Here is a 23022-nt window from a genome sequence, read left to right on the forward strand (position 1 = left end):
GGGAGCTTGCTACTACAAAGGGAGGTTTTAATAAAGTTTGTTATTAATAGATCCATGTATTATTATACTGTGGAAAAAATCTGCCAGGATTCATAATATTCATTAGGGAAGCTGAGTGAAGCTTAATGAAAATTGTGACTTATGTGATAGCCTTCCCTGATCAGGAATTCTCCACGGAGATAAGCAGAGGAGCTTGGACTTGGGTGATTTATTTGTACCTGTCCAAGAAGCATTCACATTTAGAATTACAAATCCAGGTTTGTCTCCAAGTAGTTCTGTCTCTGCTGACCCTCCAGACCGAGGAGGGAATACGTCCTGTTAGTTCAGACTGAGATATCGGAGGTGGGAATGCTCAGCTCTTATATCTGGACCCAGCCTAATTCTAGTTCTCTGGAGCAATGAAGAACTTGGAAGCTGATTGGACCTGAGCTGTCCTTATAAGAGCTATGACCCCTGCTTTGGCTGGTTGCATTTTTGGAGGATTGCTGCAAATTTCCTAATGCCTGCCCAGAACTCCCTCATCTGTCTAATCAGCTGTTGGGTTGGTAATATGTAAATTCCAACATTTGTTTAAATCCCACATGCTGCCAGAATGCCTTTTTTAATAGATTTAAAAACTGTCTGTGATTATCCAAAATCTAATTTAATTTTTTGATAGACTTTCCCATGGCTTTTATTTTCTTTATTTTTCAATATTAATTGAAACCGCATACTTTGATATTCAGCAGAGTAGTTTTTCTTTTCTCACTTGTCTGTAATATCAAAATTTCTGCCATATGTGGATATGTGCCCTGGATCTTTTCAGTTGCAATTTTTTACAGCTCCCACACGTGTATTTACCTACCTGAGGTAATGTCCTTATTACTTTAATTTATTTCCTGATACATTCTTGTGTTATTTTCCCAATAATTTATTTATTTTTCCTTCAGGGCTTATACCATAATATTTGTTCACCATTTGTGTGCTTGTTTTAGAATCATAGAATTGTAGAATCATAGAATACCAGGTTGGAAGGGACCCCAAGGATCATCTGGTCCAACCATTTTTGGCAAAAGCAGAGTCTGGACAAGATGGCCCAGCACACTGTCCAGCTGAATCTTAAAAGTTTCCCATGTTGGGGAATTCCTGATCAGGGAAGCGTATCAGCTCCTTTTTTATTTTTTTTTTTTTCCCTTTGTTTAGCCAACTTGCAATCCCACTTCATGGCTACTTGATTTCAGAACCCTGTTGTGTCAGAAGCATATTGATACATAAAACTTACCAGTTGTTGTTTTGTTTTGTGTTGTATTTATTGCCTCACAGTCTTCATAAAGAATTGTGATAGATTCATGAGGCATAATTTTCATTACAGAAGCCATATTGAATTATGTAGCAAAGGGTCATTTGAGTTATTTTGTAAGTCCCTGTTTAGGTATTACTGCAACTCTTTTACTTGCTTTACTGAAACAAGGCGTAGGGGCCCCTAAATGCCAGAACACATTTAATAACCTTTTTAACTATTGGAAAAGCATCTCTAATCTTTCAATTTAAAGTTAGTTTTAATGAGATTACATATTTTTGTTAGGTACTTTACTGTAAATTGACCTTGGTCATCTACCTTCAGGTTCTGGTGACTTTTTCTTCTTTAATCTGTAATTTTTTTCTAACATTTCTTCTTTTCATCTTTCTCTCTCTGACAGTACCTCACCTTTATTACTGAAAGAGAACAGGTGGAAGGCAGGCATCTCTCTAATGGAGATCAACACTGGTACAGTCTCATTTACGTTCTTGGCAACATTTCATCCCCTTTCCGTGCTCTCTCTGTATCCTAGCGAGGGCACTTCTGTGCAGCTTCTTGTTCTTGCACAACCTATGGAATCCTGAGACCTGCCCAAACACCCCATAAGTAATAATGGGCAGACAGAATACTTGGGATCAAGCACATGTCTTTATTATATGAATGTCAGGTGCTTTGTTAGGCATTTTTTTATATTACTTGGTGGTGAATCAACTTCAGCATTTGCATCATGGTCAATGGTCCCTCAGAGACCTGAAAGGCCTGTCCTTAGGACAGGCTGCTGTTCACAGCTGGCAGGGCAGACCTCTGCTTCTGGTATCTAAAGATTGCCCAGCTTTCCTTACCTGCTGCTGCTGCCAGCTTCAAGCGCACGAAGTTCCTAGGCAGTGAACCTTTCTCCTGAACCCAGTGTGACATGCAAAGTGTTCTATGGTGACTCAAAAAAGTGCAATAAGAGGACAAGCATGCATGTTCCCTTTGAAATTGCTCTATAAGATGCGGTACCTGCACTGGTATGGCTTTCTAATGATCTAATGAGAGGCCTGTGGTGTGCAACATCTCTACACCACAGTGTGGTCTTTTACTGTGTGACCTGCATGAAAATGGAAACAGCAGGTGTACAAGGAGCCAAACCTGAATCATGAATTGTATTTACAAATATAGGTTTCCTAATATGAAGGTTGATGAAAAGCTAATCACCATAAAATGTTTGGTATATTAATGCAGCTATAGTAATAAAAATAGCATTGTAAAAATGAAATCCTACTGAACAGATCTGCTCCTAGTGTATACTGAAAACCACATCTGCCTAGCTTAGTGACAAAATGAATTTTTTTCTGTACTCATTAGTAACATAAAACTAATGGATTCTGCTCTGATTCTCTCCATAGCAACTGAATTCCCTGCCAGTTCCAGTTGCAGGACTAAATTCCTCTCCCAGTTGGTTCAGTACAGTTTTGTTGAGAAGAGTGGGATAACAGGGCAGTAATCAAAAGGAGCGCTCCATGTCCCTGAGATCGCAAAGGTGTAACTTAGGACAAATTTTAACTTTGTTTTTTTTTTTTTAATTGCTGCTAGTAATGCATAAGCCAGAAAGAACACAGCTTGACTTTCAAAACCTGGCTTCTGTTTGCAGGTCTGGCAGTTGGCAAGAAAAACATTATACTGTAAACAGTGCAAATTTGATCCGGAGGCCATTGAGATATACCAAGTGTGGAATCCCACAGTGCCATTTTAGACAGTTGCTTTTTGGAGTGAAACTGCACTTTAAACAGTGAAAGCTAATTATTTCTTGCTGCACTGTTTATTTTGTTCCAAACGTTTATGATTTGATGGAAACAAGAAGCTCTGAGATAGCCTGAGATGCTGTAAAAGAGTGCACCTGCAAAACATCCTTTAAGAACCATTGCTTTTTTTAGTCAATAAAGTCTTGAAACTTTGCAAATGAATAAAAATCCAGGTTTTGCTTGAGAGAAAGAAGTGATTAAAAGACACAACAGCCAGGAGTGTAAATGAGCGGTAAATCATTGACACAGTCTTTTGAAATCACTTTCAGGCCGCTAAAATGCCATCGTCCTCCCTATTTGGGATTCTAAGTCCCCAGGAGTGCATTTTGTGAGCTGTGAGAAGTGAGACTTGGTTACAAATTCAGAAATCACCATGCCATATGCATTGTTTTCTGTTATTCCCTTTGTAACTTTGTAGCTGGTAAAATCTATTTTGATCATGTTCTTCTAAGCAACCATATCCCAAACTTTCTAATGCTGTCCTACACCTTGGACTGTCTCCCTCCCGTCCCTCAGCTGCTTCTCTGGAAGGCCATTAACCACCTCACTCCTGTCCCATTTAAAAAGCCTTTTCTAATTTCCAGCTTTAAATTTATTCATGGCTGGCTTATAATCATGTGTTCTTGTGCCAACATTGTCATTTAACTTAAACAGCTCTTTTGCCTCTCTGATGTATATATAAAGAGACATCATATTGCTGCATTGCCTTCATCGTCCAAGGCTAACCGTCTTGTTAGGCTCGTTTTGTCTTCTCTCATAAGCAATGCCCTCCATCCCAAGATTATTTGAGTAGCCCATCTTTGCAACCTGCTTGAATGTTGTGGGTTTTGTTAACATCTAAATGATATTTAAAGAATACAAATGTGAATCTGGAACCTCCTTGAGAAAATTGTTAATTACCTATGCTGTTTAAACATCTGTGTTTGTTAGATTAAAAAGCCCTTCACTATCAGGAATCTCCCCATGTTGATAACTTTTACAGCATGAGCAGGCAGTGGGAAGCTACTTCATTGTATGTTGTACAGGTTTTACATCATTTCTTCAAATTCTTCAGTACACAGACCCGTACTTGCAGACAACACATGCATTTGTGACACAGAGTGGAACATTTGAGGGCTAAATACACAAAAGAGAGGCTTATAGGATACTTTGTGTTGCTGGGGGCAGTAGATCATGCAAAGATATGCCTTTTGAAACCTATAGCAGGTATGTTACAGGCAAGCCTACATGAGACTTGAAAAAAGCTGGAGCTGAATTCTACAACTACAATATTTCAACTTATACATAACACTGCAGAAAGCTGAGAACTGTAGCAACCTGAATACTGCTGAGAAATTGCTAGTAAATCCAAGAACTTTTCTGAGTAAGACATCGAAATGAAAATTCAGGGGTGTGAGCAGTTCCTAAGAAATCACACGTGACTGAGTTACTGTGGCGCATCAGTGGATGCACAGTAAAGAGTTGTGTGTTCAGGTCTAGTCCTTTGCAATACCCAATGAAAAAGTAAAAAGCTGAAACACTTTGGTAGTAGTTAAGTGACCTTTTACAGTGCTTTAAGCAAACAGATTTTACTTCAAATTTGTCGTGAATTTGGACCATGCTTGCACAGCTCTGTTGATGAGTCTTAGTTCATTAAGCTGTGATAACTTGCTCACTTACAGTCATCTGTCTCCACTCACCATGCTGCCTTTAGCAATGTGGCATAGCTGGTTTATGCTGGAAGAGCATTAATGATCTCCACATGTTGCTGAGAAGAACTCGAAGGCTTTTAGCACTGAATGAACGCAACCAAGGTATTTCACATGTCAGCAACTTAGGGTTTGGCAGAGGGAAAACATTTATTTTTGGAACAAGAAAACAGTACAATTTCCCTGTTCTCCTTCCTGGACTTACGGTTGTATTCCTACCTCAAATCATTAAGAACGACTTTATAGATCCTACCACTTCGTCCAGCAAACAAATAAATTAGTATCATTACATAAAGATACTGTTATTCAAGTGCTGAAGGCCAGGTAGTCCTCAAAGTTAAAACTTCACTGAGATGAACAGGAGTCATTCATTCAGGAAGTAGAGCTGCTGTTGCAAGTTCTCAGCAGACTCAAGAAGACAAGTTTGTATCAATTTTTGCATTTAATTAATGTAGCAGAGGTTTCCTTTAGAACTAACATTGATAAACCCATATTGCTCTGTTGTTCTGATATGGCTTAGGAATAATTAGAGATGCTTAGTTTGTTTGAAAGTAAGAGTGCCCAAAATAAGATATGCATGAAAAATTAGGTTACTGTGATTTGGTTCTTCTGCAATTGGAATTGAGAAGTATTGTATGTGATTATAAATGATACAGGTTAAATATAGTATACTAATATACACTTAAAATGATTGCTAATCATTTCAGAATAATTTTTTGACCGATAGGAATACAGTAAGTATTGCTTCTTCAAAAAAACATTGAGAAACAGAATACACAAAGAAATCCTTATCATGTTTCTTGATGATGCAAGACCAAAGGTAAATGCTTTGAAACTTACTTATAATTCTGGGCAGACTTGTCTGTGTCTCATATTTGGCTTGATCTTGAGCATTTTTCAATTGACTTGGATCAAATTCCATAATCAAAATCCTAATGACTTCTTGGTTTATTACAGTAGAATGACTTTGAAGCCAGTTCTGCTCTCCTATCACTCAATGAGATTTCTCTAATACTTATCAGTTATACTGCTTTTTAAAGCAAAAGTAGAATGTATTGTTGCATGACATAACCTTCATTTACTGAGCTCAACTTTATCTTAACAATGTAGAACCTTGCACATAAAAATCAAACTTGTTTTGCAATGTGGGAACTGTTGTAGAAGTGTGCTTAGTAAACTCACAAAATATCCATGCAACCAATCGAGTGCCACAGAGTGAATCTCTTAAAATGCATTCATGTCCATCACCTGTGCTATATGTCCACAAGTTAAACTAATATAACTGAGAGACAGCTGTAGTTCAAAGTACCTGGGACTTGTCCCATCTCCACCATTAACTCAGTGAAGCTGAACTGCCACCAAGTTGTGGAGTTTCCCTTGATGTAAAGTGGAAATGGTTTGCATCAGGTAGGTCCCCAACAACTTATTTGAATGTACCCATACAATTTCCTGCCATACTTTTGTAGCACAGATGTGTAAGGTTGATGCCAAAAATTTCTTCCTGCAAAGTTAACAGAATTGAATCAAGACTTCCAGGATTAGACTCACATCTTACTTCTGTACAATATTTGCAATAAACTGGTAATCTTCATGTCATTTGCGCATCTTATTAAAGAGAGAGAAGCAGTTATTGTTCTGTCAGTTTATTTGATTGTGCCTTGTTGTGAGTTCTTAAATCTGTGCAAATGAGAATAGCTGAGGATGATCTGATTGTTTGTAGCATATCACTCCTGTTTTGTGCTCCATTTTGTTCCTTGAAGTTTCACGCAATTATGGCAAAACAATACCACATTCAAAATCAAGAACTAAATGTGTAACCAATTTGTAGAATGTATTTGTATACAAATATGTACTTCTAGTGCTGTGTACATTCAAAATGTGCCTGTATGGTACATTCAAAATGTGCCTGTATGGCACATTCTTTGTGTTGTAGAGGATGTATGAAGGTCAGCAACTTGGAAATTTGTAAGAAAAATCACAATGCATGGCCAAATCTTCCATATTAAAGTACTAGAGAGTGCTCCTGTGCAGCTATAGATACTGATTCGGTATCTTCTAAATGAGTCAATAACTTTTTTTTTTCCCTAGGATGTAATTGGAAAAGCACTGCAGTATATTGGAACATATGGTGAGCTCTGCAACACAGAGCAAGTTGTGGCTCTGATTGACGAGGAAATGTGTATCAACTGTGGCAAATGTTACATGACCTGTAATGATTCTGGCTACCAGGTAAGAGCACAGCTATAATTAGCAGAAAGTTATCTTTCTGCTGCTGGGAAGAAAGAATCCACCTTCTGTTAATGAGCAGGTGGTAAAAACAGATGTCTAAAATATTGGATTCGAAGCCCAGCATGCTCCTGAGCTGCGCCCTGCCTGAGCCGTTCGCGGGGCGGTGAGAAACCAGCCAGCACAGCCTCTTCTGGAGGGCTACACAGAGCGTCCCGCATCTCGCCCGCTCGCTCTAGGTCACCCTCTTGGTCTCTCCCTAACTGCAAGCATGAAGTGAGATTCTTTTTAAGAGGAAGAAAATAAAGGAGACTCAAGCCTGATGGCAATAAATGTAGCTCTTTGATGGTTTTCAAGTATGTGAGGGTGAAAAGGAAGAATGCATCCCTTCCCACCAAGGCGATGTGGGACACAAGACCTGTTCTTATTACCAAACACTTTTTAAGAAACCTAGTCCTTGTTCCGTCAGCGTAACTGAACTTGAATTAATTCAGGTTTCAGGCAGGTGGGTTTTTGTTTTGATCTCAATTGAGGTACAAATCCTTTCTCCAGGATACCTGCCAGGGTTTAGAGCCGCAGGTTGAAGTTTCCAGAAATCACTGTGACCAGAAAATAGTACAATTTTGAGCGGTGGCTCCTATTTGCAGCAAAGTATTTCTCTGATTTCTGCTCAGTACAGTAACGGATGTTGTTTGAAATGTATCAGCATTTCTACACATTGTTCCTTGAAATATCCACTGGAGCTGATTGACTGGTCTGCAGTATAAAGGGCAGTACAGGAGGTCTCATATTCTTTTACTAGGTTGGTGCAAAAAGAATTGCAGTTTTTGTCATTTGATATTGGAATACATTGTTAAATAAATGTGGTTATCTTATACCTCATTTTAATGCGCTTTTCTTGCCTTTTTTTTTTTTGCTACTGACTTATTACTTGCTGTTTATTTTAGACTTAGACTATGGAAATTATGTTAGACAAAAAGCAAATTTGAGTGATTTTCTTATTCGAGTTCAAAATGGGTCATAAGGCAGCAGAGACAACTTACAACTTCAACAATGCATTTGGCCCAGGAACTGCTGACAAACGCACAGTGCAGTGGTGGTTCCAGAAGTTTTGCAAAGGAGATGAGAGCCTTGAAGATGAAGAGCGTAGTGGCCGGCCAGTGGAAGGGGACAACAAGCAACTGAGAGCAGTCATCAAAGCTGATCCTCCTACAACTACACAAGAAGTTGCTGAAGAACTCAACATTGACCATTCTATGGTTGTTGGGCATTGGAAGCAAATTGGAAATGTGAAAAACCTCAATAAATTGGTGTCTCATGAGCTGACCAAAAATGAAAAAAATCATCTTTTTGAAGTGTTGTCTTCTCTTATGCTGCACTACAAGAACAGATCATTTCTCAATCGAGTTGTGACATGCAATGAAAAGTGGATTTTAAATTACAACCAATGATGACCAGCTCATTGTTTGGACTGCGAAGAACCTCCAAGGCACTTCCCAAAGCCAAACTTGCACCAAAGAAAGGTCACAGTCACTGTTTGGTGGTCTGCTGCCCGTCTGATCCACTACAGCTTTCTGAATTCCTGCAAAACCATTCCATCTGAGAGGGATGCTCAGCAAATTGATGAAGTGCACCGAAAACTACAATGCCTGCAGCCGGCATTGGTCAACAGAAAGGGACCAAAGTTTCTCCACAACAATGCCCGACCACATGTCGCACAACCAACACTTCAAAAATTGAATGAATTGGGCTATGAAGTTTTGCCTCATCTGCCACATTCACCTGACCTCTTGCCAACTGACTAACACTTCTTCAAGCGTCTCAACAATTTGTTGCAGGGAAAAAACCTTCACAACCAGCAGGATGCAGAAAATGCTTTCTAAGAGCTTGTCGAATGCTGAAGCACAAATTTTTACGCTACAGGAATAAACAAACTTATTTCTCATTGGGAAAAATGTGTTGATTATAATGGTTCCTATTTTGATTAATAAATATGTGTTTGAGCCTTGTTACAGTTATTTAAAATTCATGGTCCAAAACCACAATTACTTTTGCACCAACCTAATAGAAAACTAAAATACAATTTTGCATAACCTCTGTGGAATCCAATATGCAGTAAGCAATAATTTCTACATTAATTTTTCCATTCATCCCAGTTCAAGAACAGTTGTCAGAAAAAAATACTTTAACTGAGCACCAAGTGTCCTCTGAGCACCATGACATTTTGCTTATCTTTAATTCAGTTTAACCAAGGGTAGGTCTGATGAATTTAACTACTTAGTCAAAGAAAGAACTCTTCCCTTTTAAAATCAACTCCTGCAATTAAAACAAGCGTGTCAGAGCAAAGTTAGACATGTTTTTTCCACTCATATGAGAAAACTAATGCTGCATTTATGGCAGATTAGATTATTACAGTAGCTTTTCAACTGTCTAAATTTCTTCTTGACACTAAAATTTTTACCTCTTCTCCTTCCATCCAATTCCCCAGTGAAGGGGAGGCTATAACCCTTGGAAAGCAGAAGGGTCTGATAATATTTAATAAAACTTTATTTTCTATTCACTAGGGAAAAAAATCAGTACCAAAATAACCAAAGTGTAAAGCCTCAGGAGACTTTCTAAGCACAAAAAAAAATAATTAAAGAAATTAATAAATTATTGCAAAGAAATCAGCTCTCTTCCCTCCAAAATAGCATCTGCTTTGTGCTTCTCTTTGTTTAAAAAATATCCACGCTGGTCTACAGAGCTGTTATCTCATATGACTCCAACAGAGCAGCTTTCCTTAATTTAAAGTTAGCCCTGTAGTCCTGACTTCTCTCCCTCTTTGAACTCGCTTCCAAGACGTGTGTTGTTGTTAGGGAGAGAAAGAGTCCTTAAATACTCACAAACCACATCGCTTTTTCTGCTCAAGCTGATCTAAAAGTTGTAGATTCAGGGCAGTTAGTACCTACTTCATGCCCATGCTGGTTGCTACAGCAACTTCTGTGCTTTCCTAGCAGTCAAACCACAAATGCCACATCTGCCTTTGGAGCCAACCTGGCTCCTCCCAGCTCCCCTGGTCACCTTTTTTTTTTACTTTTCTAAGCTTGCTTCTTAGATATTGAAGCTTTTGCGGTTGTGTGATGGTTTTGTTTTTGCTTTTAATTGCCATTTCCATTATACCGGGAGCTTATTTCATTGAGACTGTCATTGTTATTTCACATTCAAATATACTTATCGCCCTAATTGGTAATGAGGATTCACTGCCTGGAAACGTGAGAGCTAAAGCAAGCTCTGCCTGCACAAAACTCAGATATCCCTTTCGAAGATTTGCAAAGGAAAATAATCACATGAGGCACAGCGTGCTGTGTTTTTCTCTACTCCTTATTATATTAGTTTGTTTATGCATGCTGAAAATGAAAGTCAAGAGAACACATTGTGGCCACTGTTGTGCTGAAGCCGTACAGGCATGGTCTGGTGTCTGCACCAATAACCCTGCCAAATCACCGGTTTACAAAATATTTCCTTCATGCAAAGGAGAAATATTCCTTTGGGAGTTTAAACACCATGGGCCAAACTCCTCCTTTTGTAACCAGCCCTTGTGACCTGTGAGCTTTCACTGAGGTATAATTTGGCCCATATTTCTCATTTTAAAGTGTCGGGGGGGAGGGTTGTTTTGTTCCATGCCAGTTGAGCAGTTGCTATAGCTGCAGTGCAGAATCGCACCAAGATGTCTCCAAGTGCTGTAGCACAGGAAGTGCAGATGCTAAAAAAACAGGAGCAATTTTTGACCTTTTCCGTGAGTGACATCAATAACGTTTATTCCTGTTCGCAGGCTATCCAGTTTGATCCCGAAACCCACCTGCCCACAGTCACTGACAGCTGCACAGGCTGCACCCTGTGTCTCAGTGTCTGCCCCGTTATCGACTGCATCCGCATGGTTTCCAGGACAACCCCGTACCAGCCCCAGCGCGGGCTGCCCCTGCCCCGCAGCCCCGTGCGCTGAGGCCATCGCTCCCACGGCTACCGGGAACTTCACACTTGTTTGATGCAATTGATTTGCTTTCTAATTAGTCCTTGAAAGTCTGCTCTTATAAAAAGATGTAATATTGATAGCCATTACAATGAACACTGTGCTTTCCACTTATTATTTTTACAACAATTAAGCTTCGAAATTACAGAAAGTTTGTGATTAGTCAGTCATGGCTGTCAGTTGTCCACCATTTGAAGTGTAACTTTCTCCTCACAATTCGTGCTATAATTTCAGAATTTCTTTATAGACGCTTTAATCTCTATGTATTTTTTGGCTGTAAATATAATTAAGAAAGCATTTTTAATGAACTACAAATCAATGTACAAGCTAACTGTTTTCAAGGAGGCGTTTTTGTAATTAAACATTACATCTAGTTTTAAAAAAGTTTCTTAGAAGATGTAATTAACTACATAGCATTCAAATAAAGCAATGTGGCTTCTATTTTTCTATGGGAAGAAATGAAAGGGAATTTAAAATAGGATTTAGGAACTGGATTAATCACTTTCAACTACTACAGCATATGGTAGTGTATTTTTATAATCCTTTCTGATTCTTTCTCACACTAGACACTTTACAGAATAAATTTGCTGTGCACTTACAGATGCTGGACTTTTCAGATTCATATGTTGGATGGGTAGCTTGACTGCTACTTTTTCCCCCAGTGAACACTCATAACATCTCTAAAAACAGTTAAATCAGTTTATAATAAAGTCCAGGTTGCATTTCAGCATTCTGAGATGCGACAACATTTTTTGCTCCAAGCTTATCTTCTAACTAACTTTTTAATTGCGCTTATTAATGTTCCAGAATGCACACATCACAGGTCAGAGATCTGATTACGTGCAAATGGAATACACACCTGCAGACTGAGTTTGCCAAACACGGACATGTAAGGCAAACTGGCAAGATTATTTCCCCCAGTGCCAATTCTTCATACTCATAAGGTTATAATAGTTTCACAACCAAAAAGAAATATAGATTCATCTGTCTTGCTAAACAATAGTTCAGTTTTAATCCATTTTGCATTCACAGTAGGAACTTTCTGATATGAATGTATTGCTGTCTGCTTTACTCCACTTAAGAATATAAAGCCTCTAGCTTCATAATAATAATAAATGATCTTTCGGTTCAATTTCTTATACATAATATTGTGCTCAGCAAAAGCTTTGATTAAAACTAGACCCAGACTTTTGTTTCTTGATTTATCAATTGTGCACTGAATTATAAATAAATGTTGAAATCAGCTTGGGTTTTTTTTGTGGTGTTTTGTTTTGTTTGTTTGGGTTTGTTTGTTTTTTTTTTCATTTACTAAACAGATTTTTCTCATAGAGAAATCATCCAGGAATCATTAATGAGTTCATCCATGTGTACATTATTCCATTAATTGCCTACCTGCAGAATGCAGCACGTTGTTTGCCCTCTCTGGCACCCCTTTGTCTGCCCCTGACGCGTCATCCTTTGGCCTGCCCTCCCCACACACAGGGATGTGCACACAAACACGCACCCTACGTCACTCTAACATTCTGAAGTGTCATTTTATTTAGCGTCTTTGCTCCATCAACACTGTTTTGCTGATGCTTGATGAGATCCCTTGGCAGGCTCGAACCCAGCATCTCCCTTAATAGCTTTCTCTTCATACTTTATTTTTTCTCCTCATCATTGTGGATTCTTCATGCCCAGATGAAAACAGGAACAGATAGTTGTACTGCTTAGAAAATATTTGCCTGAAACTTCTTTAAAACTTTTGGTCTTGTGGTAGTTTCTTATCTTACACGAGCTATAGAAGACTCATGGGAAGAACAAGCTATTTTGTGAGTGTTGAGGGCAAAGTCTGGAGACTCTGCATGTACCTACTGCTTGTGCCTCTTCCAAGGAGCTCCTGACCGCAGCAAAAACACCCATCAAAATCAGATAATCTGCAGGTAACATTTTATGTTTTCAGTTAGCAGATGCAGGGAAAAGTAGTTGTTGTCACCCAGGCTGGTACCGTGTGCTTCTCATTTGGTATCCCACCTAACACGAACCCTGAGGGCCAGAGGCCACGTCTCACCTGCCACCGGACTGGCCAGTTTCTCCATGTCTTTCATTGCTACATCGTCGGCCCTGATTACCTTACTGTCCTTGAAGGCATCAGATCTGGTAGTGTGCCTTTTAAATACAGCACAATGCCAGGAGACCTTGTTTAAGTAGCTAAGCACATGTACATCATAAACATAACAGCAAAATTAGAGCTTTTTCCTAGGATATACAGTAGTCGCAGGACATCCAGTATTCCCAAGTAACTACAAAGTAATCTTTGGAGGAGTAAAGGCATTCATTGTGAATCAAGATTATAATCAAGACTATAATTTGTTTACCAAAGAAGAAATAACAGGTTATATTATGCAGGTTTCTTTCTCACTACCCACCCTCTCCCACACTCTTGTTCTATCGAGCCTGTTAACCATTCCAGGAAACACAATCCCAAATGAATGTGAATACTTTCTATCTCTGACAGTCAGCAATAAATCTGTGTGTTACAGAAACTCAGAGAAATGGCCACATTTAGTTCTCCTGCAGGATTATCTTTAAGTCATCAGGGAAAGGCGTGGTGCGAAGAGGCAGGGGAGAGTGCCACCAAGGACCTATTCCTGGGGTTTATAGGTTTTCACGCCTGTCTTGGAGAATCCATCCCATTCAGTGTATACAAGAGCCAAGAAACAAACAGCAATATCTGGTCTATTCTGCAAAAGCCAGAGCTAGTTATTAAAAAAGGGATATGAATTTTCAAAGTGTAAAAGGTTCAAAATTAAGCTCATATATTTCAGTGATTTAGTTGCACATTTAAGGCATAATGTATTATTAAAGACATGCTGGGTGAGATCCTGCAACCCTAGCCCTTGCAGTTTTTAGATGTCGTCCTATTGATCACTATTATAAAATATTGTAAACCATATTTGACAAATTAAATTACGATACTACTACCATAGCTTATGCTCCAGTAGCACATTCTTATTCACATAATATTCCTGAACAGAAAAACCTCCCCATGTTCAGTGTATGCTCTGCAGTCCAAGAAATACTTGAAAAAGCTGCCAAATCCGCTTGTGTGAATCCCAGTGCACTCATACATGTTCATTGGAAGAAGAGGTGCTTTGCCTTGCTAACAGACTATACAGGCAGCTTGGTTTTTGGCTGTTAGGATGAACAGACATAATATTTCCAAGACACAGGACTGGCAATGTTAATAGCCACATTTGAAAAATTACGCAGGATTTTTATAAGACATAATTTCCTGATTTAAAATGAAATATTAATTTGATCTTTTAGCAAAATTAAATCTAGCCTTTGTGCATGAATCTGATGGGTAGCCTGTACATCCAGTGTTGAAGGCCAGGTACACATACACTGCTCTGATGCTTTACCAGTCGCCAGCGGAAGCCACCTTTGCAGACACCCATTTGTTCAGTTCCTAAAATTTGTCAGGAGTAAAATGCAAGTTACTCATCGAATTGCTGCCCCTCTTTGTTGCGGCTTGGAGGACACAGGGCTTTCCACTGTGTGGCCTCTGGGAGAGCATCACGCTGGCATTTCTGCTGTCTCCCCACCTTCCAGCACGTATCACTGCCACCTTTGGCTCCTCCAGCTTCGTTGTCTTTAAGCCTTTTATCTCAAGGTGGCTAAAGTGATATTGCTAGATTCAAGGCAAACTATCCAAACCCTGAGTGCTGTCAACCTCATGCCTCATAAAACCACTTTGTTTAACAAAATCCAGGACTGCAGCCTTAGAAATATAACATTAGCATAGATATTTTCTACCAATAAGATCTGGCCAACATATTCTGTATGTACATTTCATTATTTATCTACTGTAACATGGCATTGGGCATGTTGTTAAAATTTTATATTTTTTCAACATCTCCTAGTAGAAAATATTTTTTTTTAGATAAAATATTTATTTTATTGGCAAAGGTTTCACTTCACCAGGCTGCTCCACTTCTTTGATGAACCGTAGAAGATGATAGGTTTTCATTTGCAATATCTGGCAGCCTGGCAGACTCTCCCAGCAGCTGGATTAGTAACTTCAGAGTTGCTTCTGGGTCTTTCATATAATTAGCCTGCTTATGACCCATCCGGGTCACTTCATCTTTGCTGTTTCCTTTCTTTCCTGAGGAACCGTAAGCTCTCTAGTTATTTTTCCAGGAAATCAGTTTTTAATAACGCTTCCTCAGGTTGGTCTGCTGGGTCTGTGCAAACACCCACACTGGCCTTGCCCAGGAGCAGAGACCCTGCTTTTATTCCTCTTTCTTTCTTGGAGCCCTGAATCTGCCCATCGTGACTTTTTGTGATGTAGGAGGAGAGTTTCTCACAGCTATGAAGCAGTGAAGCTGGAGGTCATCTCGGCAAGTGGGCATGCATTGCCTCTGCACAAATAAAGCCCTAAAAAAACCCTCACATCTTAACAGTGAAAACACACACACACTTTCCCCTTCTAGTTTAAGCAAACTAAAGTTACCACAAAGAAATGCAATTGTTCATTTTCTGTAAAAGAACTGCAAGCTTTACCTTGAGTTGTCTACTTGGATGCTCTCAGACACCGGCGCTCAGCAATAAACGTAAATTAACTTTGAGGACTGGAACAGAAACAACTGACGTAGATCAGCAGCTGAAAACCGTAGCTGTTCCTTTTCATTATCTTTTGCCAAATACTAACATGTCTCTGAACTCACTGGGGTTTCTTGTGGTACCACAGAAATACCAACCCTCTCACATACATACGCTCAGCATTGCAGGATTCCTGCGCTCTGCAGAGCTGAGCGGCACTGCACCTTCCAGCCTGGGGCTTCCTCTGCAGGGACAGCTGCAGTGTTGCCTTCCAGCCTCTGGATCTGGACATTAGACAAGACTTGTCTGTCTAGTGTGGGCCTTGCCATATATTTGGCAACCAGGATCCTTAAGACAAGGGCAGCAAATAGTTTCCAGCTGTTGGTGAACCATTTCTGAGGTACTAGGTGACATTCAGGAGAGTCTTAAATGATTGTCATACAAGTTGAATAAAACAGCAGCAACCATTGATCTGCCTTGTCTTTTTTTTTTTTTTAAGATGAAGCATTTTTCTTCTTCATCACATCAAATCACAATATGGTTGAAAGTTGCTCCTCAGTATTATTGCCTTCAAAAATCAGAGCTCTTTTGTTGCATTTCAGATAAGAAAGGCAACCAGTATCAAATGCCTCCAGTGGGCAACTCATACTGGTAATTGCTGATGAGAGTCATACACCACCTAATAAAGCTAATCATCATCACTAAGGACATGTTCCCCACCTGTTTAGCCTAGAGAGTACTTATTGTCAGAGCTTTAACTTCTGCTTATTGGAGACAGGTTCAGATCTTGTCACTGAAGTCTCCATTTTCAGTTGCTGAGAAATAATGTTTCTTGGGAAATGAACTCCTGTTATCAGGCAGATTAGATGGACTGCAGGAAAAAGTCACCCGCTTTCTGCAGGTGCACGATGCCAAATTTTCTAATTTCAGTAAGGGGAGTCAGTGCCTTCTGTTTCTTGTATAGTCTCTGTTAATTGCTTTAGGCAGAGTGAGTGATGTGGAGTTTGACAAAACCCACTATAACAAAAGGGAGCCAAAGTGAACAGAAGGGATCCTGGGCTGTGGTGTAGGGCTCCAGCCTGGTGGAAGCACTGGGGCTGGGCAGTGTTGGGTGGGGGGGGGAATGCCCAGGCCCTTCTGCAGGGCAGGAATGCGCTTCTCCTTCCTTTGCTTTGGCACAGTCTTTGCATGGCCTCCGCACTGCTGGAAGACCATGGGTCACTCTTTGCATTACTTTAATCTTAAAACAAAAACAAGCACTGCAGGACCCTTTATTGAAATCCCTTTAAGGATTATTATTTTTAACCAAACTAATTTGAAATCCAAGTGAAAAGAATACAAAATCTATTTTCCATAAGGTGACATGCTACCAGAGTGGTAAGCACAATTATGTTTTGGTGTCTGGGCAGGCGCTGCAGTGGTTTCCTGTACAGTCACCTGCTCTGTAGCTGCAGGGACTTCCCATTGTAACACATTTACTGGTTCACCATCACATGCAGAGCAGCCTTTTTGAAGAGCCCCATGCTGCACTCTGTGGATCTTTTCTTATTATTGTGGATAGGTAAACCCCTTTCACAAGTTTTATGAGGAGCAAACATATATGCTATTTTATGCTACTAGCCTATTTATTGGATTAGCTTGAGGATTTGATGCAAAAGCTTAAGATGATATTGAAAACACACATCACTTCTATTGTAGCTAAGAAAATCAGCTTTAGAATTAGAGAAACCTTGTATCAGGCATTATGTATAGCTCTTTAGCTTTTTAGCATGGCTGTTCTTTGTTGCTATAGCAACCGAATTAACCATTTCATTAATATAATGGAATAAACCACATTTATTCATTTTTGCACTCACGGGTAATCCACATTCAGCTTTCAGCATGCTCATCAAGCTGTGTCCCTTTCACCTCAGCCCCAGATTTTTCCTCAGCATTGCCAAAGGGTTTTTATTTGTATTTTTCCTTGTTGGGGAGAGAATGAGCTGTTGTTTTTGAAGAACATTGTATTTTTGGTAATTAAATTTACCTTCATTTCATTGGCTAGCTTCTGTTTAGCATCCCTTAAGTGGAAAAGCAGACTTCACAGGCAGCATCCAGTGCAGAGAAGTGGTGTTCTTCGCATCAGAAAAGAATAAATCACTTAAAAAATGAAAAACTCGTGCCTGTGATCAGGATGTAGGCTAAACTTGGCATGATGTGTTCTACCAAATATACAAACAGTACTCAGCTACGTATGCTGCCCAAACAGTTATGTTGCTGAACTGTGGTGTTAAAAGCAGATGGAGTGCTACACTCTTTGTTTACCTTGAGTTTAATGTTTCCCAAGCTGTGCCCACATGTTGTAATGGTTATTGAAATAACACCATCATTAAAATATAAGTAAGTTGGCCCATCGACAGAAGGAAGCAGGAGTACTCTGGGTGTGTGGCACCGGCAGGGCAGTGTCAGCCCTGCTTGCATTGCTCTGCCCAAGCTCTGCCATCCCCAGTGCTCCCATCACACCTGTCCCATCCCCGTGACAGTGCAACACCTGTGCATGGGGCCAGGATACAGCGGGGCTCGGCTCAGACATGCACAACACCTACCACTCCCCTTGGCAGTCCCAGGATTTGGCCAGCAGTAACCAAAATGGGGCCCCACGGTCAGCTGAAAAAGCTCTTCATAACATACTGGTGCCAGGTGGCCACAGAGGCTACGGCGGCAGGTGGGGCGCAGTCAGGAATCAGAGACCCCCTCAGCTCTAACCTGCTGCCTGCCAACAACAGAGTGGCCACCGTGCTCAGGCGGACACCAGCGAGATTCCAAGACTGGGTCTTCTGGGTTTAGTCTAGCTTCGTACCAGCGGTGTGACAGTGAGTACAGCACAGGCTCTTGGCTAATATTTATCTGACCGTCCCGTCAAAAGAGCCACCATTGCAAAGTCACAGGCCAAATTTCAGCCCACGAGATGCATCATTATCAGCAATTCCACATTTGAAGTCATTGCAAATGAAGCAGCATATCTGATGTGAATATTTTTTTCTTTTTTTCTAATATAACTCTGAAATCAGTAATGCGAAACTAAGTTTTACTGGAAACAGATGTGTAAATGATTTTGAGAAATGAGTTTAAAACTTTGAAAGTATAAACCCTTTCTTTAAAAAGACAAGGCATAGAAGTAACAGCACAATAGCATATTGCCTGCTGTAAGACTGTTCATTCATTGCTGTTTAAGTGAATGTATAAATCATATAATCTACAAGGGCTAGTAGAGTGTATATCAGTCACACGTACTGGCTTCCCTACCTGAATGAAATTTTCAGTGCTATCTCCTAGGAAACTCATTGTGTAAGAAATGCCAGAAGACCCAGAAGGAGAAAGTTTTGTAGCTAGCAAAGTGAGAGACGCCACTGGCCCTGGACACAAAAGCCCAAGCACAAAGGCTCTGCACACATTGCAGATCACGCTGATGCCATATTTGCCTCCCGCCTTTGTTTCTCTTTGTGTATGGCAAGTAACCTCCAAGCTGCCCAGCAATACAGGACTAATTAATTTTACCATCATATATCATGATGTTGTAAGTGAGGAGTTTGGACTAGTAAATGTTACATTAACATTAGGCTTTCAAACTAGTGGGGAACCTGTCATCTGGTTTAGCCAGAAGATGTCCTGTAATGATTATCAGTGGTTTCCAAAAGCATTGCAGCTTAACACTTTTTCCCACACACAGAGGTGCAATAATTAATATACATCACTATATTTTATCTCAACCTTAGCTACCCCTTTCCATCCTTTACTAGACCTTGGCATGCGTTAAAAATGGCAGGTGGGTACTTTAGCCGTTCAACAAATAAGATGGAGTGATTTTTGTCTGGAAGGGGACCTTTAGCTGCAATTTGTTGGAACTCTTCTTGTCCAAAACGTGGAAAAATAACTGTTTAAAATAACTGTGTTTCAAACGAAGCAGGGGCCCTGCCTTCCTTTCCCTATTCCCATGGTGCGGAGAATACCTGGGCCCCCTTCTCCCGGTGTGTCCGTGCCCTTGTGGCTGAGCAAATACAACTGCAGAGCTGCGGGGCAGCCTCATCAGCTCTGAACCTCAGGGAAGCAAGTCCTTGTCCGCTGTTAATCTCCCTTTACGTCCTGTAAAACGAAGGTTAAAAACTTGCTCCCCTCCTCCTGGGGGCTATACTAAGGTTGATTAACACTTGAACAATAAGCTCTGCCTACACCAAACTGGGTATTATTTCACCATCTAGTGCAGAGCTGGTATAATTCAGGTGACTCCTACGGCAAACACGCCAATGGGTCTGTGAGGGCTGCTGAAGACGGCCTGTGAACAGCAGGCATAAAACCAGAGATGTCGTGCGAGACGCGCTGCTTCGCTCAGCGGCAGCAGCCGCCAAGGGCCGCCGGCAGCGGGGCGCAGGAGCGGCCCCGCCGAGCACGGGCAGCCCTGCGGGAAGCGCATTCCCGGGCCGCCCCGCCTGTGCCGCGCACGGCGGCTTCGCAGCCCCGGGGGGGCGCGGGGGGCGGCGCTGCCACCGCGGGGACCCTCGCGCCAGCGGCCCCGCGGCGCGCGCGGCGGCGGTGCCCGGTTCCCGCAGCAGGGGGCAGCCTCTCACCGGCCGGGCCGGTACCGGCGGCCGCGTGCGCGAGTCGGGCGTAGCGCGGGGCGTGACGCAACCCACGGCCCGCGCGCGGCTGGGAGCGAGGCACCGCGGGACTGGCGGGCGCCCCGCGCGCGTGACGGGGCGGGCTGCGAGACCCGCAAAACCAGGGGTGCACCGCAGCCCACCGGCTGTGCGCACCGCAGCCCAGGGTGCGCACCGCAGCCCACCGGCTGTGCGCACCGCGGCCCAGGGTGCGCACCGCAGCCCACCGGCTGTGCGCACCGCGGCCCAGGGTGCGCACCGCAGCCCACCGGCTGTGCGCACCGCGGCCCAGGGTGCGCACCGCAGCCCACCGGCTGTGCGCACCGCGGCCCAGGGTGCGCACCGCAGCCCACCGGCTGTGCGCACCGCGGCCCAGGGTGCGCACCGCAGCCCACCGGCTGTGCGCACCGCGGCCCAGGGTGCGCACCGCAGCCCACCGGCTGTGTGCACCGCAGCCCAGTGCGTGCATCACAATGCAGATGTGTTTGCATTGCTGCCCACATCTCATCTATGGGGTTCTGAAAACATCTGCAAACCCTAACTCCAGGGCAGTCTGCAGCTGCCCCTCAGTAATAAACGAAAGGAGTAACCTCCAGGTTGTGACAGCACACCTGCTGTCCAGTCACTACACTCAGATGGATATATTTTTTTTTCTTGGATGTCTGGCTTCGTCTCAGTTACCCGTAAAACAGATTCGAGGCCTTAAAAGTAAATCATTGAGCACTGGTTAGCTCCCCACAGTACCTGTGACTCAATAGCATTTCCTTTTTTCCTACTCAAATAGCAGCACAGGCGCTGAGGTGCTATGATATCAGTCACAGCGTATTTTTCACTTTCCAACGGCCATCAGTACAGATGAAACAGAAGGCAGAGCTATCGCCAGAGAGACTCTGGATACCAGAATAAAATTAGCATCATAAGAAGAGAAGGGAAAGTATTACTGTTACCCAAGTGCTGCTGAATTAGCCAGACAGAGCTAAAAATAGATTGGAAATGTCTATATTGTAGCTGAAAGAGTACAACAACATATTACTTATGTTGAAACAGTCTTCTGCAGCATGAAATATTAGGCATACAAACAGTGCCTTATATGTACTTACCTGCAATACATTGTGTATGTGTATATATATGTATATGATTTATATATCACACATTTCATATGTAAGTCTAGCCAGATGCTAATTATTGTTCACAGTTAAGTTTCTGTTTCTAAGCAAGTCGTGTGAGACACTGATAACAGGCTGTCTGTCTCCAAACACTATTGTCTATGGCAGACATAGCTTGAAGCCTGGCTGGTGGTAGAGGTACTGATGGATGCCACTTAGATCCCTAGTAAGAACCACCTGTACTCCTGGGCTTTTTGTAGCTGCATTGTGGGGGTACAAAGAGTGGTGGGCAGGAGGTTCAAGAAGCCCCTACCCAATGCACAACATTTACCTGCCCTTCAACCACAAGACATGTAGATCTACTCCTCTTTCAAGGCTTGGTCTATTCATAGGCACTCTGAAAATCTGTGCTCTTCTCTGCATTCAGATAGCCACTTTGGGATATAATGTGTCTGCATCACATCTTTACACACCGACATGCACTTTCTTTGCCATCAGCACCAACCTGGCTGCATATATGGACAAGATCAAGGGAGGGTAAGGTGACATTAAACCCAAATCAGACAAGGGCTTTAATTTGACCAGAGAAAAGGTACTAAGGTTATTTTCCTACTGCGAAGACAGTCTCATCCCCCCCGGATGATGGAAATCCCTCAAAATTTCTCAGTCACAGGAGATTCAGGAAGGTGCGGTACCTCGCCCCATGGCTGGTAAGCTACAGCCTGTGTCACCTGGGAGCTCTTGTCCTACAGGATTTCATTACTTTTCAGGCTTTCCGTTGTTTTCATTTCATTTAAAAATATCTTGGCTTAAAAGTGAACTCCTTGCTATTGATTCAGAAGCACATTTCTGTAGCACAGCCATATTTTGAGGGGGGGAAAACAGGCACTCCTGTGCCTTCATTGCTCTGAAGACAGTAGCTCCCTGTCTCCTCACTCTTGCAGGACACAACTCTATATCACATCTGGAAGCTGAATGGGGAAACAACCAGAATATCGTGTCTGTTTGGAAATGGCTCCTCATCTCTCTGCCTGTCTGCTCTGAGTTGTGACTGGAGCATGCCAGAGCCCAAATGGGCCTCATAGTTCAGCATGGTGTGCATGCAAATCCTTCTCCTGACTGGTGTGCAATAATTACCTGTGATCATTGCACACTTCAGCTCATGAGTCAGCCTGGCATGCTAGCTGCCTCTGACACATCGCTTCACACCGCACACCTTTCCTGACCTTGCACATCCTGTTTCTTTACAAATGCCAGTGCCTTCTGTCAGCTTTACTCATTCATCACACCACTTTCTCATTACTGCACACCCCAAATCAAAATTAAGGTCACCTCACACATTTTCAAAGCCCTCAGCTGTCTCGGGCAGGATACCTCAGTGACTCCCTCTGTCCTGCTAATGCTTGGCAGGCAGCTGTCACCACTGGCCCAAGCTCTGCTGCTTTCCAGCCGAGCCCCTGAGCCCAACTCACAGCAGACGCTGAGCTGCTCACCCAGCCGCTCTGTGGTGATGACGGCAAGCAAAAGTCCTTAACATATATCCCAGTTTTCTCTGACCTGGCTTTCCTAGAAGGATGCCCATGACATCAGCCAGCTAATCCTTTAAAAACAGCAGAAAACAGGGGGATGACTCCCACAGCCTGTCCACGAGGTTGGTTTTCTCCCTTTTCAGCAGTTCTGCCCCTGCCCATCCTCCCTCCTGAAAGGCAGCC

The 23022-nt window shown here is 42.1% G+C and overlaps 1 protein-coding gene across 6 annotated transcripts in view; it reads left to right on the forward strand.

The window, feature by feature from the left end:
* Positions 1-12230, forward strand: part of DPYD (dihydropyrimidine dehydrogenase) — a 340194-nt gene extending 327964 nt beyond the window's left edge. For 4 of the 6 annotated variants that reach the window (XM_065842651.2, XM_071810392.1, XM_071810390.1 and 1 more), the window contains 2 exons: positions 6840-6980; positions 10789-12230. In XM_065842651.2, the coding sequence (XP_065698723.2) occupies positions 6840-6980; positions 10789-10959 (312 nt within the window). In that variant the 3' untranslated portion in view covers positions 10960-12230. The other 2 variants (XM_071810393.1, XM_071810394.1) reach the window with 2 other exon arrangements.
* Positions 12231-23022: the final 10792 nt, after the last annotated feature.

Source organism: Patagioenas fasciata, chromosome 6, assembly GCF_037038585.1.
Source record: "Patagioenas fasciata isolate bPatFas1 chromosome 6, bPatFas1.hap1, whole genome shotgun sequence".
In the NCBI taxonomy this organism is placed as follows: domain Eukaryota; kingdom Metazoa; phylum Chordata; class Aves; order Columbiformes; family Columbidae; genus Patagioenas; species Patagioenas fasciata.